This window comes from Rhinatrema bivittatum, chromosome 3 (genome assembly GCF_901001135.1).
Source record: "Rhinatrema bivittatum chromosome 3, aRhiBiv1.1, whole genome shotgun sequence".
NCBI classification, from domain to species: domain Eukaryota; kingdom Metazoa; phylum Chordata; class Amphibia; order Gymnophiona; family Rhinatrematidae; genus Rhinatrema; species Rhinatrema bivittatum.
In genome coordinates, this window is record NC_042617.1 from 215,344,303 (window position 1) to 215,359,861 (window position 15,559).

Sequence of the window (15,559 nt, forward strand, 5' to 3'; positions counted from 1 at the left end):
AGGGCGTCGGGAACCGACGGACACAACAGTATCTGATTCCTCAAATGTGTCACACTAGAGGGATCTTCCCCAAGCCAACCTTGCAGTATTGTTCGCTTAGCCAATATGAGCACCTTATGGATCCATAGCCGCACATACCTGCGACCAGGAGCAACCCTACTTAGTTGGTCAAAAAGAAGCATCCCTACAGTCAGAGGGAGGGTAAATCCTGTTATCCTGTGAATATAAGTGACAAGCGCCCACCAGTAAACCTAAAGTTTAGGGCAATGCCAAAATTGGTGTCCCAGGGTTCCAGATGCTTCCTTACATTTCAGACAGAGATCTGATTGGGCCATGCCCATTAAATGTACTTGCTTTTGCGAGCAATAGTATCGTATTAGGAATTTGTATTAGATTTCCCGAAGGGCAATATTGGTAGTGATGGATTTGATTCACCCAAAATAGCACTCATATTGCCCCAGCGAAAGATCCATATCCCATTCTGCACACCACTTACTCAGTATTTTAGCATTGTCTAGATTTGTATGGAGCTTGCAGGGAGCAGCGTGAAAATACGAAATGGAATGCCGCGAGGGATCTTCAACATCAAAGATCTCTGCAAGTATCCCACTCTGGGCCGATTCCCAGTCCCTCACAGGGTAGAGACTGAATGTAGTGACGTGTCTGCAAATAGGCAAAGACGTCTCTACTGCTCACCCCATTTTCCTCCTGCAATGTGGCAAAAGACCTAATAGTACCATCTTCATTCAGAAATTGGGCAATCCATCTTATTCCTCATTGGGACCACTGGCCAAACACTCTTTGCGTAGAGCCCGGTGCAAACACTCGATTGCCTAGCAGAGGGGAGAAACTAAGGTATGCCAGTCTAGTCTCAACAATCAACATAACTGGCGCCACGCATGGCGTATGGGGGTTAGCAAGGGGCTATGTCGAAGCTGGGTAGGTACAATTGTGAGTGGAAAATGCAATAAATAACCAAGCACATTAGCGGCAAAAAGCCGACGCTCCGTGGGCACGGGAGTATAATACTGCGTACCCAGCAACCAGTCTGCCACATGCCACAAGTTACAAGCAAGGTTATACCATTTCAAGTCCGCTAATCCCAGCACTCCCTGTTCCCATCTACGCATGAGCCGCATGAGTGTTATCCGCCCCCTTTCCACAAATACTTGAGTACCAATGTTTCTAGGGTTCGCACATCCTTGCGCTTAAGATGACAGGAGATAGTTTGAAACATGTACAACCATTTGGGCAAAATCATCATCTGGAATAAATTCACCCTCCCAGCGAGCGACAATGGAAAATCTTGCCAATTACGCAGTAGTTTATCAGTTTGGGCCATGAGTCTTCGAATGTTTACGGGGTTCAGTTGGTGTAAGTCTCTGTGGAGAACAATCCTCAGATAAACAAAGGACTCCTGTACCCAGCGCATTGGAAACACTCCCTCCCAAGTTGTTTTCACTATATCATCTGTGGGCAATGCTTCACACTTATTCAAGTTTAATTTCAAACCTGCAAGTTCCCCATATTGTGCAAATTAAGAACATAAGAAATTGCCATGTTGGGTCAGACCAAGGGTCCATCAAGCCCAGCATCTTGTTTCCAACAGAGGCCAAACCAGGCCACAAGAACCTGGCAATTACGCAAACACTGAGAAGATCCCATGCTACGGATGCAATTAATAGCAGTGGCTATTCCGTAAGTAAACTTGATTAATAGCCGTTAATGGACTTATCCTCCAAGAACATATCCAAACCTTTTTTGAACCCAGCTACACTAACTGCACTAACCACATCCTCTGGCAACATATTCCAGAGCTTTATTGTGCATTGAGTGAAAAATAATTTTCTCCGATTAGTCTTAAATGTGCTACTTGCTAACTTCATGGAATGCCTCCTAGTCCTTCTATTATTCGAAAGTGTAAATAACCGATTCACATCTACTCGTTCAAGACCTCTCATGATCTTAAACACCTCTATCATCTGTTATGGTTTAGACTGTGGAGTTAGCAATCTGTATGAATCTCCATGAGGAGTTTGCAATCTGTTATGAATCTGTTGCTGAAGACTCCTGATGGGGAAGGAGTAGCAATCTGTACCAGCAGAGTGCTTGGAGAGGGCACTCAGCTGTAGAGGAATGTAGATAGGTGGATCCTTGGGCCGATGGCAGATGACTGCGCCCCCAGGAGGATATCCTGAGAGGGACCACCGGCTAGGCTTGGGTATGGAGACAGACACAGATGGTTCTTTTTTTAGACAGGTAGGTAGAACCACCAGAGGTGGCAATAGTGAGCTGAGATACCCAGCAGGGCTGAAGTCCCTCAGGTACTGGAACAGCGATCCCAGGGTTGCTGAGCTGTAGAGAAACTATAGATAGTGAGTAGACAGGGTATGCTGTGTTCATAGCCAGAACTAGATGACAAATCTCACATAAGGTCTTAAGGAAGCTCAGTAGCGGGGAAGGGTTAGGCCCTCGAGGAGCGAGTACTTTGTTCCAGGGAAAGCTCTGAGAGAGCGATGGTAATTCACAAAAGTCTATCTGCGATAGCTTCCAGGCAGTAGAAAATCTTCAGAGCGTCCAGGAACATGGGCCCTCGAGGAGCGAGTACCAGTTCCTATCTGCAATCTGAAATAAATATAAGAGAGCGAGGCTCCCGAGGAGTGGGTACCCCTGGTAAGTCCGAGGAGGCAGAGTAGCATAGAGAGACTAGCGAGTCAAAGCAATCCCGCTATCAATCCTTGCTAACTTGATTCGTTAGCAAATACTGAGACCTTTTATATTGGAAGCGGATGATGTCATCTCAGAGGGACGCCCCCGAGGTTCGCGCCCTTGCTGGTACATCAATCGGAGCGCGCTCACGTGACCTACGTCATCAGGCAACATGGCGGATCCGCAGTGTCGAGCCGGTCCAGGGACGCCAGAGGGAGATGGCAAGAAGACGCCGCGGCAGCTAACCATCAGACCCGGAGGGAGTCGCCACAGAGGTAGAGAGGGCGGAGTGAGGGCGTCGAGCAGCAAAGGACGCAACAGCTACCCATTCAAAAGTCATACAAAAGGTTTCTAGATCATTGTGTGGACTCATTTTTATCAAACTTCAATCTATCCGAAGTGGACTAATGATCACCCTCTCCTTTCCTCGTGCCGCATCAGCTCCTAGTACAAAGAACATTGGAGTCAGCTTCTGTTGTATTAATTGTCCGGTTAAAAGTATCTGGGGTTTCACTTGCTGCTGGAGCTTTACTGTTGAACAGCAACTATTGAAACCAGACTCCAAGTACCAAGGGTCTGTGCCTTCATGACTGCTTCCAAAGGAATGGGTCAAATCTGTTTCTTCCGCTGTCATGAGGCATTGCAAATCCCACCCTACCACTATATTTAGAAAGGTACCTGTAGATCATCCTTAAAAGAGTCTTAAAGCACAGCTCTTAATTTTGATTCTATGTTCCTACTGCAGTATCCTCTCTTTTTTTTATGTTTGCCAGTATCAGTATACAAGCTCAGTATTTGGTACTCACAGTTCTTATTTCTCTTTTTTCCTCTATTTGGGCTATGTAGAAATCAGGAACTAACTGAATTCAGTTAGCATAGTTCAAAGAATGCTGCGGTTTTAGGTTTCCCCAATATCTTTGCTTTGTACTAATCAAGCATAGTTCAATGCACATTGCAGTTTTCTCTCTAGTATATTTGAAGAGTAAAGGAATAAAACAAGCATTTAGTTCTCACAGTTTCAAATAATTCTGCAGTTTTCTCTCACTTTGCACCCTTCTCTATGTCAGCACACCTGAAATCAAGTCATATAGGGGCGGATTTTCAGAGCCCTGCTCGCGTAAATCCGCCCAAAACCGGGCGGATTTACGCGAGCAGGGCCCTGCGCGCCGGTGAGCCTATTTTACATAGGTTCACCGGCGCGCGCAGAACCCCGGGACTCGCGTAAGTCCCGGGGTTTTCGGAGTGGGCGTGTCGGGAGGCGTGTTGGGGGGCGGGGCCGGAGCGCGCGGCGTTGCGGGGGCGTGTCGGCAGCGTTTTGGGGGCGGGTACGGGGGCGTGGCTATGGCCCGGGGGCGTGGCCGCGCCCTCCGTACCCGCCCCCAGGTCGCGGCCCGGCGCGCAGGAGGCCCGCTGGCGCGCGGGGATTTACGCCTCCCTCCGGGTAGGATGGGGGTTTTAGACAGGGCCGGGCGGGTGGGTTAGGGAGGGGAAGGTGAGGGGAGGGCAAAGGAAAGTTCCCTTCTAGGCCGCTCCGATTTCGGAGCGGCCTAGGAGGGAACGGGGGTAGGCTGCGCGGCTCGGCGCGCGCAGGCTATACGAAATCGATAGCCTTGCGCGTGCCGATCCAGGATTTTAGCCGATACGCGCGACTACGCGCGTATCTACTAAAATCCAGCGTACTTTTGTTTGCGCCTGGAGCGCAAACAAAAGTAGGCTGTTCGCGCTCGTCTGAAAATCTACCCCATAATGTGTTGGGAATATCTGCCCTCTTGTCACTTCAAAGATTCTGAGCTCAGAGCCCCCAGTTTGTATCACATGGGGGCTCTGAGCTGGGGTTTGTAGTTTGTTGGGGTTTGAAGTTCCAATTTAGTTTGTCTAACTCTGAAGGTTCCCTTTTCTTTGCATCTCACCCTACGGTATGTCATCTTTCTTGTATAGAAAGGATGTGTACACCATTACCTCTGCACAAAAATTTTGTATGAACAAAATTACCAGGACAAAGGCAGAATATTTTTAAAGGGCTAGATTTATGTGGATAAAAGCCAATTTTTACTGTATATGCATAAATCTTTTGAGTGGAATTCTAAATGAATTATTTAAAAACATTTTTTTGTTGAAAACAGGCAGCCTACCTAGACCTACAAGGTAAGAGAAATTAGATCCATGTGCCCTATTCACTACATAATTTTGCCCTTTGGCTATTTTTTCTAAAATATAAATATTTATCCAAAATGTAATTTACTTGTATGTAATTGACCTCCCATTCTGAAATTCAGTACAGGCAGAAGACTATTTTTAAAAAACGACCATTTGATAAAAAAAACGAAACACAACAAAATATCTAAATAGGTTATACAAACTTGTTAGATACAATAGCCATAGGGCTTATTTAGGCTGATCATTGTTTTATAAGGTAGTAATTACCTTTGGGCATATAATCCAAATATTCTGAATACAAAAAATGAGAAATGTGAATTTGATGATGAGACAAAAGGAAAAACTGCCCCTGTTCTGACATAATTCTGTGAACTGAAGGACAAAGAGTCATAATACGAAGTTGGAAAAAGTGAGCCACAGAGGAAATATGAAATAATGCTACTTTATGGGAAGGGTAGTTAATGCCTGGAATAATCTAATAACAGAGGTGGTAGGAAACAGAATCATAATAGGATTCAAGCATGCCTGGGGCAGATAAAGAAGGCAGTCAAAAAGACTGGAGGGGGGGGGGGGGGTGGAGGGGTTGGTGAAGATGACTAGAGATAGAGTAGGATCTGCTGTGACACAGGCTTAACTTTTCAGTGAATTCCATATCTGCCCACAACTGCTCTGTTGATATTTTTTGATACCCACTTTCTTTTGTGTAGAAAAGAGGAAAAGGAAAAGCAGTCAGCATAGCCAATCCATCAGGACTGAATACACAATTTACAAGTAGTGGCAGTTTTTCAAACACAGCCAGCTCTCCATGCAGCCTGATGAAGGGCATCAGGCACTTTCCTGGAACCAGTAACCAAGTGATGTATTTTCAGCATTCTTGGCACAGAATCTACATTTCTGATAGCAATTGTCTTAGTTTTTGGTTTGCTGTTGCTACCCCTCTCTCATTATGAGGGACACAGTATAAGGTCATTTTGCTTGTGTTGATCATGATGCATATGAATATGCATCTATAAAGTGACATGAGAGAAGCACTTTCTATGATTGAGTGCTTGCAAATTTTAAGTCAACTTGTCATTTAGGATTGCTTTGCTTTGAGATGTTTTTTCTAGCCTGGTGCTCTCTAATGAGATTACACAGCATTGTATAATCTGATCACTGTTCTTTATGTTACAGGCACCATCTACCTCGATGGACATGACCTGCGCCAACTGAATCCATTCTGGTTGAGGATGAAGATAGGAACAGTGAGCCAGGTAAGGCAGATGGCCTAGTAAGCTATGCAGATTATTGTGGTCAAATGGTCAATATTTCTTTTATTTAAATTGGAAGTTGGTCCCATGGCAATAGTGCCTGTCAAGCTCATTGTGGCAATGATGGATTGAGAATGATATAGGTCACATGTAGTGTGGCCAACCAAATATTAAGGCAAAGCGAATATTGAAAGATTCAGAACATAACATATGCCATACTGAGTCAAATAAGTTCCATGAAACTCAGCATCCTGTGTCCAACAGTTGTCATTCTCCATAAAAAGGCAGGAACAAATTTAACCACACAAGCGTGTGATGTTGCTGTATGGTGCCAATGCTGAATGTGCTCTCTCAGAGCTCAAAAAGACCTAGAATTTTTTCTGAGCATGTGTGGACATTCCCACGCAGTTACCACTGTGTGTAGATTGGAGTAGATTTGGTGTAGATGAGGTAGATTTTAAAAGAAGTGTGGCGGGGTGTCGCTGAAAAATACCTTGTAACTATTTCCGGCTAAGTTACTTAAATGGCCAGCTTTGAATATTGACCTCAAGATCTCCATGAAATCTGACTTCACTGCCTAGGTACCTCACATGACATTGGAAAACCATGCATAAATCATACACATAGGGTCATTCATCACACGATATCCCCTTACAAATAGTCCATACCCAATACAGAGAATATCACATACTATTCAAGGCGATATACAAACTTTATTGATTCACATAGAATACCTTACTCTTATCTAGACAATAAAAACTCACTATACTACATACATACTCATTCATACTAAACTAAAAACATGTTAAAATATAATATCTCCAAACATTGTGACCTAAAGATATTTTAACAACAGATTTTATCATAAGTGCAAAACTTTTATAAGGCTTTAATCACTTCATCTTCATTACAATGTATTCATTAATGTCACTGTTCCGTTGTTCCTGTATTCAGTCACTGTAACATTGACAAAAGATCTTTGTTTCTCCCCTCATGGGGCTTCCTCAGGGACTTATTCCATAAAGTGACTCCATAAGATACTGAATACCAATATCAGTATTCTCAGACTTCAATAATGCAGTTACATCAACTTTATCTCACATATCACGATCAATATCCCAATTGCCGAAGCATCATTCCAAAACTTTTCTTCATGAACGTGCCAAAAAGCACAATACCGTTTAACGGAACTGACATCCACACCAACATAGATCACATGTTACATGAGGGTGAAGGCTGAGGGCTGGAAGGTGCAGATGTCTGTGCTGTAGGACTAGCGTGGGTATCTAGACAGACATGGAGACGCTCGACGGAAGAGGCCAGCGCCTCTAGGAACCGCTCCTGTTCCTGGATCTTCAGAGCCAGGCCCGGAATGACCTGGAGGGCGGACGGCTCCGCCAAGTCCATGGCCTTGGCAACCTGTTGCACTGGTAGTGGACCCTTGGGCCGAGGTGGGGTTGACGCTACCCATAGGTCAAACCCCACGGGTCCCCACTGTCGGGAGGCAGAGGCCAACTGGAGCTTCGCCAATACTAGCCCATGTTTCCCGCAGGTTGAGCCCTTGGTTGCTGGGGCCAGCTGGTCTTAGGCAGGCCTCCGTGAGGCGACTCACAGAAGATGGTATAGCAGGTAGGCAGGGACCACCAGAGGTATCGGAGGGACCGAGACAGGTCCGGATGAGGCAGGGGTCCAGAGGCCCAGGCGCCAAAGGAGGGCAAGACACAAGAGCAGGTGACGCTTGGACATCAAAAGGCCGGAGCCTGAGAGGGCCAAGTCCAAAGAGATAAGGAAGGCGCAGCCAGGAACAGGCTGGAGTTGAGACAGGCGGCAGAGCTCGTCATGGTGCAGTGGAGCAAGAGCCAAGGATGGGAATCAGTCCGGGACGTAGTTCCAATGAAGCGAGGGTCAAGCCAATAATCAGTCCTGAGCGTAGTTCCAACGAAGTGAGGGTTAAAGCCAGTAATCAGTCATGAGGGTAGTTCCAACGAAGCGAGGGTCAAAGCCAGTAATCAGTCCTGAGCGTGGTCCAAACATAGCAGGGGTCAAAGCCAGTAGCCAATCTGAGCAAAGCTAGGGAGGAACCAGGAATGGAATCAGGAACTGGGACCAGGAGCAAGATCAGGAACCAGGAACAAAGTCAGTAACTAGGACGAGCAATGAACACACGACAAGCGTGGAGACCTGTTGCCAAGGCAAGGAACATGACGGACCCTGCCTTAAGTAGCAGGGCCTGATGATGTCATCATCCGGGGCCATGGGTAGGATTCCTGTTGCTGATCCTTTAAAAGAGAAAGAGGCGCATGCACGCAGCTAGGAGGAAGCTGGCCGCTGGATGGCAGCGTCTCCCCGTAGCACACGTGGGGAGACCCACCGGAAACTGGAGGAGTCCATAGAAGAGCAGGGAGAGTCCGAGGAGCCCGCAGAAGGGACCGAGGGAGGCTGAGCAGGCAGTGGGGATGCGGGAGTGCAAGGGGCTAGCCACCACTGCCAGGGAGGATGGGCCGGGTCCTGCTGGGCCAAATGGTAGCCTCCATCCATGTGACACCCGTAGCCTGCCTCCACATGAGGACCCCTCACTGCGCCTTGCAGTCTCAGTGGCAAAAGGCGTCCCAGGATCTGGAAGCTCTGATCACAGTCATGGACCCTCTCAAGCTTGCCTTGACCTGGTGGGAAGCCCTCCCCAATCTGAAATGTGGACTTCCCTTCCAGTCCACACTGCCCCAGGTGACCCTCACCACTGATGCTTCTCCTTAGAGGTGGGGAGCCCACACAGACAGCCTGCACACTCAGGGCCTTTGGACCACCACCGAAGCACATTGCCAGATAAATTTTCTGGAACTTCGGGCAATACGGTACGCCTTGTGGGCATTTTGGGACCAGTTGTCATCCAAGGAAGATGCATTGGGAGATGGAGTTCCACTAGCCCCCCCATGGAATTTTAAACATCCTTCTGTGGCTGTGTGTCATTTTAAAACATGGTAGCCTCAGATTGGAGACTACCACACGGGCCGATACAGTACAGTGCGCTCCGGTGGAGCGCACTGTTAACCCGCGATTGGACATGCGTTTTGGATGCGTTAGCTTTACCCCTTATTCAGTAAGGGGTAATAGCGCATCAAAAACGTGCGTTCAACCCCCCCGAACCTAATAGCGCCCGCAACATGCAAATGCATGTTGATGGGCCCTATTAGGTATTCCTGCGCAGTTCAGAAAGCAAAATGTGCAGCCAAGCCGCACATTTTACTTTCAGAAATTAGCGCCTACCCAAAGGTAGGCGCTAATTTCTGCCGGCACCGGGAAAGTGCACAGAAAAGCAGTAAAAACTGCTTTTCTGTGCACCCTCCGACTTAATATCATGGCGATATTAAGTCGGAGGTCCCGAAAGTTAAAAAAAAAAAAAAAGTAAAAAAAAAAATAAAAAAATTGAAATGGACTCCCAGGTTGAAAACCGGATGCTCAATTTTGCCGGTGTCCGGTTTCTGAACCCGTGGCTGTCAGCGGGCTCGAGAACTGACGCAGTCAAAATTGAGCGTCGGCTGTCAAACCCGCTGACAGCCGCCACTCCTGTCCAAAAAGAGACGCTAGGGACGCGCTAGTGTCCCTAGCGCCTCTTTTTACCGCCGGCCCTAATTTAAATATTTTAGTTTACTGTATCGCGCGCACAGGACACTGGCCTGTGTGTGCGCCGCTCTCCTGCAAACTTTACTGTATCGGCCTGATAGTGCATTGTAGCAGCCAGGAACACACAGAAAACTACAGCATAGAAATGTGACAGCAGAAAAATAGATCATATGGCCTATCTAGCCTGCCAATCCACCCAACAAATTTAGCTTTACGGTTCCCAAAACTCCATCAAAGATCAACTTTTAAACTAGAGAAAGGGGGAAAGCAGACAGTCAATCAGTAGTGCATGGTTTGGAGGAATGTATCTTTGAAGGATACTAATGAAACAGGGGAGTTAGGGTATCCCAACAGAGAAGTTCCAATAAAAGCAAAAGTAGTCGATGTGCGTATAAGTAAAGAATCATAATTATAAAAGAAAAATCACACGGACAAACGACATCATGTTGGGTTCTGTTTGACAGTTTGGCCATTGCTTCTCCCTCTTCCGGTAACACACTTTTTGGATATATGTTACAATTGATTAGGAAAAGAGATATCATATCTATGGCTGTATTGTTCTATGATGTCAATCTCTATGTTGTCATTATATATTAATCTTAATAAAAAGATTAAACAAAAAAAAAAAGTAAAGAATCACCTGAGCTAACGAATTCCAAATTATACATATCAACTGTCAAGCAGGTTGTTAATACAAACAAAATAATGCACTTTGAAATATCTGTATGCCAGTGCCAGAAGTCTAAGAAGTAATATGGGAGAGTTAGAATATATAACAGTGAATGATGAGATAGACTTACTTGGCATCTCAGAGACCTGGTGGAAGGAATTTAACCAATGGGACAATGCAATAACAGGGTACAAAGTATATTGCAATGATAGAGAGGATCAACTTGGTGGGGGTGTAGCACTTTGTCTGGACGGTATAGACTCCAACAAGATAAAGATCATACAAGAGACTAAATGCCCAGTAGAATCTATGGGTAGAAATCCCATATGTGTTGGGTAAGAGTATAGAGACAGGAGTATTCTACCATCCACCTGGCCAGAATGATCTTAAAGATGATGAAATGCTAAGATAAATCAGAGAAGCTAACTAATTTGGCAGTGCAGTAATAATGGGATATTTCAATTACCCCAATATTGACTGGGTAAATGAAACATCAGGACATGCTAGAGACATAAAATTCCAGGATGGAATGCTTCATGGAGCAATTAGTTCAGGAATCAACAAGAGAGGGAGCTATTTTAGATTTAATTCTTAGTGGAACACAGGATTTGGTGAGAGAGGTAACGGTGGTGGGGCCACTTGGCAATAGTATTCATAACATGATTAAATTTGAACTAATGACTGGAAGGGGGACAATATGTAAATCTATAGCCTTAACACTAAATTTTCAAAAGGAAAACTTTGATAAAATGAGGAAAATAGAAAAAAACTGAAAGCTACAGCTTCAAAATTAAGTGTACAACAGGCATGGACATTGTTTAAAAATACAATCTTAGAAGCACAGTCTTGATGTAGTCCCCACATAAAGAAAGGTGGAAGGAAGGCAAAATGATTACCAGCATGGTTAAACGGTGAGGTGAAAGAGGCTATTTTAGCCAAAAATATATCCTTCAAAAATTGGAAGAAGCATCCATCTGAAGAAAATAGGAAAAAGCATAAGCATTGTCAAGATAAGTGTAAAACATTGATAAGGAAGACTAAGAGAGAATTTGAAATAAAGTTGGCCATAGAGGCAAAAACTCATAATAAAAGTTTTACAAATATAACTGAAGCAATAAACCTGTGAGGGAGTTGGTTGGACCATTAGATGACCGAGGGGTTAAAGGGGCTGTTAGGGAAATAAGTCCATTGCAGAAAGATTAAATTAATTCTTTGCTTCTGTTTTTACTAATGAGGGATTTAGGGAGATACCAGTTCAGGAGAAGATTTTCAAGGGTGATGAGTCAGATGAACTGAACCAAATCACTGTGAACCTGGAAGATGTAGTAGGCTAGATTGACAAACTAAAGAGTAGCAAATTACCTGGACCAGATGGTATGCACCCCAGGGTTATAAAAGAACTGCAAAATGAAATTTCAGATCTATTAGTTAAAATTTGTAACCTATCATTAAAATTGTCCATTGTACCTGAAGACTGGAGGGTGGCCAGTGTAACCCCAATATTTAAAAAGGGCTCCAGGGGCAATCCAGGAAACTATAGACCAGTGAGCCTGACTTCAGTGCCAGGAAACATAGTGGAAATTATTCTAAAGATCAAAATCACAAAGCATATTAGAAAGACATGGTTTAAATATTTTTTTAAATAGAAATATTTCTTTAAATAGAAAACAGCATGGATTTACCCAAGGCAAATCTTGCCTCAAATCCGCTTCATTTTTTGAAGGGTTTTATAAATATGTGGATAAAGCAGAACTGGTTCATGTGGTATATTTAGGTTTAAGAAGGCGTTTGACAAAGTCCCTCATGAGAGGCTTCTAAGAAAAGTAAAAAGTCATGGGATAGGTGGCAGTGTTCTTTCATAGATTACAAACTGGTTAAAAGACAGGAAACAGATTAGGATTAAATTGTCAGTTTTCTCAGTGGAAAAGGGTAAACAGTGGAATACCTCAGGGATCTGTACTTGGACCGGTGCTTTTCAATATATATTTATAAATGATCTGGAAAGGAATATGAGTGAGGTAATCAGATTTGCAGATGATAAAAAATTATTCAGAGTAGTTAAATCACAAGTGGCTTGTGATAAATTGCAGGAGGACCTTGGCAGATGAAATTTAATGTGGACAAGTGCAAGATGATGCATATAAGGAAAAATAGCTAATGCTGTAGTTATACGATGTTAGGTTCCATATTACGAGCTACCACCCAGGAAAGAGATTTAGGTGGCATAGTGGATAATACATTGAAATCATCTGCTCAGTGTGCTGTGGTAGTCAATAAAGCAAACAGAATATTAGGAATTATTAGGAAGAGAATGGTGAATAAAACAGAAAATGTCATAATGCCTCTGTATTGCTCCATGGTGAGACCAAACCTTGAGTACTGTGTATAATTCTGGTCACCGCATCTCAAAAAAGATATAGTTACACTGGAGAAGGCACAGAGAAGGATGACCAAAATGATAAAGGAGATAGAATAACTCCCTATGAGGAAAGGCTAAAGAGGTTAGGGCTGTTCAGCTTGGAGAAGAGATGACTGAGGGGGGATATGATAGAGGTCTTTAAAATCATGAAAAGGTATAGAATGGGTAAATGTGAATCGGTTATTTTTTTTTTTTTTTCAGATAATAGGACTAGGGGCACTCCATAAAGTTAGCAAGCAGCACATTTAAAACTAATCTGAGAAAATTCTTTTTCACTCAACGCAAAGTTAAGCTCTGGAATTTGTTGCCAGAAGATGTGGTTAGTGCAGTTAGGGGCAGATTTTAAAAGCCCTACACGCGCCAAGCCTATTTTGCATAAGCCCAGCAACGCGCGCATATCCCATGGCTTGAAAAAAGGGGCGGGGTGTAGCCAGAGGCCTTTGTGGGGCCGCTAGGCCGGGGGATCGCATGCCCACACTTGGCCGGTGCATGCAACCTATGCCTGCCCAGAGGCAGGCGCAATTTATAAAACAAAGGAGAAGAAGAATGCTGAGACTGAGGAGGTACCCTTTACATAGAGGACTCGCTCACAATTTCTGGATCTGTCTGAGGAGGAAGTAATACGCAGGTTCAGATTTAATAAGGAAACCATACTGTACCTCTGCCGAATGTTAGAGCCTGACATGCAACTTAATCACCCAAAGGGGCCATGCCTTGCCAGTTCACCTCAAGGTGACTATGGCCCTGGCCTTTTTTGCTACCGGCACCTTCCAAACACCGCTCGGAGTGACATCTGGAATCACTCAGTCTGCCACCTCAAGGTGTCTAGAGCAGGACCTGGCTGCCTTGCTCTGCAAAACACAACACTTTATCTCCTTCCCCTTCAGAAGACAGGATCAACAAAAGATGAGGCTCGCTACAACAGGGCAATACCGTAAGACCAGGGCTGTCATAGAGAGAACATTTGGCTTACTTGGTCACGCTTCTGCTGTCTAGAAAGATCTGGAGGATGTCTTCTTTACAGTCCCCCTAAAGTGTGTGAGATTTTTCTAGCCTGCTGTATGCTATATAACTTTGCACTTAACAGACACGTACCTTTGTCAGAGGAGGCCCCTCAAGAGATTGAGGAGGAGGAGAAGCATCTGACTCAGGAGGAATTGCAAGAAATCCATCTCTTGAGTCAAAGGCAGGCTATACAACAAAGAAGCATTTTAACAGAAAGCCATTTCATAAGGTGAAAGTGGATTTATTTACAATAAAGTGCAGATAAATAAAAGTGAACAAAATAAAAAATCACTTCCTTGGCCGTCCTCTCTTTCTGGCCTCAGGAAGCTTTGACTGCCCTAACCTAGAGCTCCTGCGCAGTGGACTCTTCCCAGTGCTCACACTACCGTCAGAGGGCAGAGGAGGTTGGGGCAGTTCCAGTTCTTGGCTGCAGGAAGGTACAGCTGGTGTTCCCGGGCCTCCCTGGATGGCGTGGATACTGCCGACCGCCATCTTGCCCTCAGTGTTCCTTAGGCGCGCACGCTCGCACTCTCAGGCCAGTCTTAAGCATGTCATGGGGGGACCCTCTGGGGCATCCCCCCCGGATTATATCATTCATCGTGGACTCTTAAGCCGGCTGGCCCTGTCTGCCTACGACTTGGCAATGAGTTTCCTCATTGCTAAATCTGCTTCGCTCACTACGGACATCCCGTTCCAGCTCCTTCTTCCTTGGCGTGAGATGTCCCGGGTACCCGCTCCTCGCGGGCCCTTTTCTCGTCTCTGGCTATCCACTCCTCGGAGGGCCCTGTGTCTAGGACCACTGCCTGCCCCATTCCCCGAGTCTTCCTCTGGAACTATTGCTACTTCTTCAGTGAGTACTCCGCTTTGCGGACCACTACCGTTACATCTCTACTGAGGAACCCTCATCGGTATACCCCGCTCTGCGGACCATTGCCACATCATCTCTACAGAGGAATCCTCTTTGGGTATACCCCACTTCACAGACCTCGTGGCACCTCTGTGTCTGTGTGACTTTCCTGGTACACTCCCCGCTCCGCGGGCAGTTTAATTCTATTTCTCTATAGAAGACTCAAGGACTTTCCGAGTTGTAGCTGTTGCAACCGGCCCTTCCCGACGGCTTCACTCTGCTTACCTTTCTTTCTTTGCTCCTCTTCTTGCTGTGGATAGACGCCTGGCTACCGCAGCGTCTGCCTGCCGCCCTCTCCGGCATTCCCGGACCGGCTTGGGCACTGCCTCCCGCCATGCTCCACTAGTACCTTAGGGCACGTGTGCCGCGCGGCCCTCTCTCATTTCCTACTTGGCACGAACCTCAGGGGTGTCCCCCTGTGATGATGTCCACTGCCCGGATATTTAAAGCCTACTTTGTTTACTAGCCTTTGAGTTAGCATGGGGATTCCTTATGGATGGGATTCGCTCTCCGTACCCAGCTACTCTGCCTCCAATTCCATTGAACTCTTAATGCTAACGGGGTACCCACTCCTCGGGGGTCTCACTTGCTTTTCAGGTCGCTATCAGGAAACCGGTACTCTCTCCTAGAGGGCCCATGTTCCCTGACTCGCTGCCTGCTCATACCTTCTCTTCTGCCTGGAAGGATTCGCTATCTTCAACACCAGTGAGTACTACCATCTTCACCTCAGAGCTGTTCCCTGGAACCAGGTACTCGCTTCTCGAGGGCCTGCCTCCGTTCCAGCCCTGGTGCCATCTCCTACGTGGAACCGCTGTGTGAGT

The 15,559-nt window shown here is 45.6% G+C and overlaps 1 protein-coding gene across 1 annotated transcript in view; it reads left to right on the forward strand.

Moving 5' to 3' along the window:
• Positions 1-15,559, forward strand: part of ABCB10 (ATP binding cassette subfamily B member 10) — a 244,031-nt gene that overhangs the window by 147,084 nt on the left and 81,388 nt on the right. Inside the window, 1 exon segment of the mRNA XM_029594183.1 lies at positions 6,040-6,119. Within this exon segment, the coding sequence (XP_029450043.1) occupies positions 6,040-6,119 (80 nt within the window).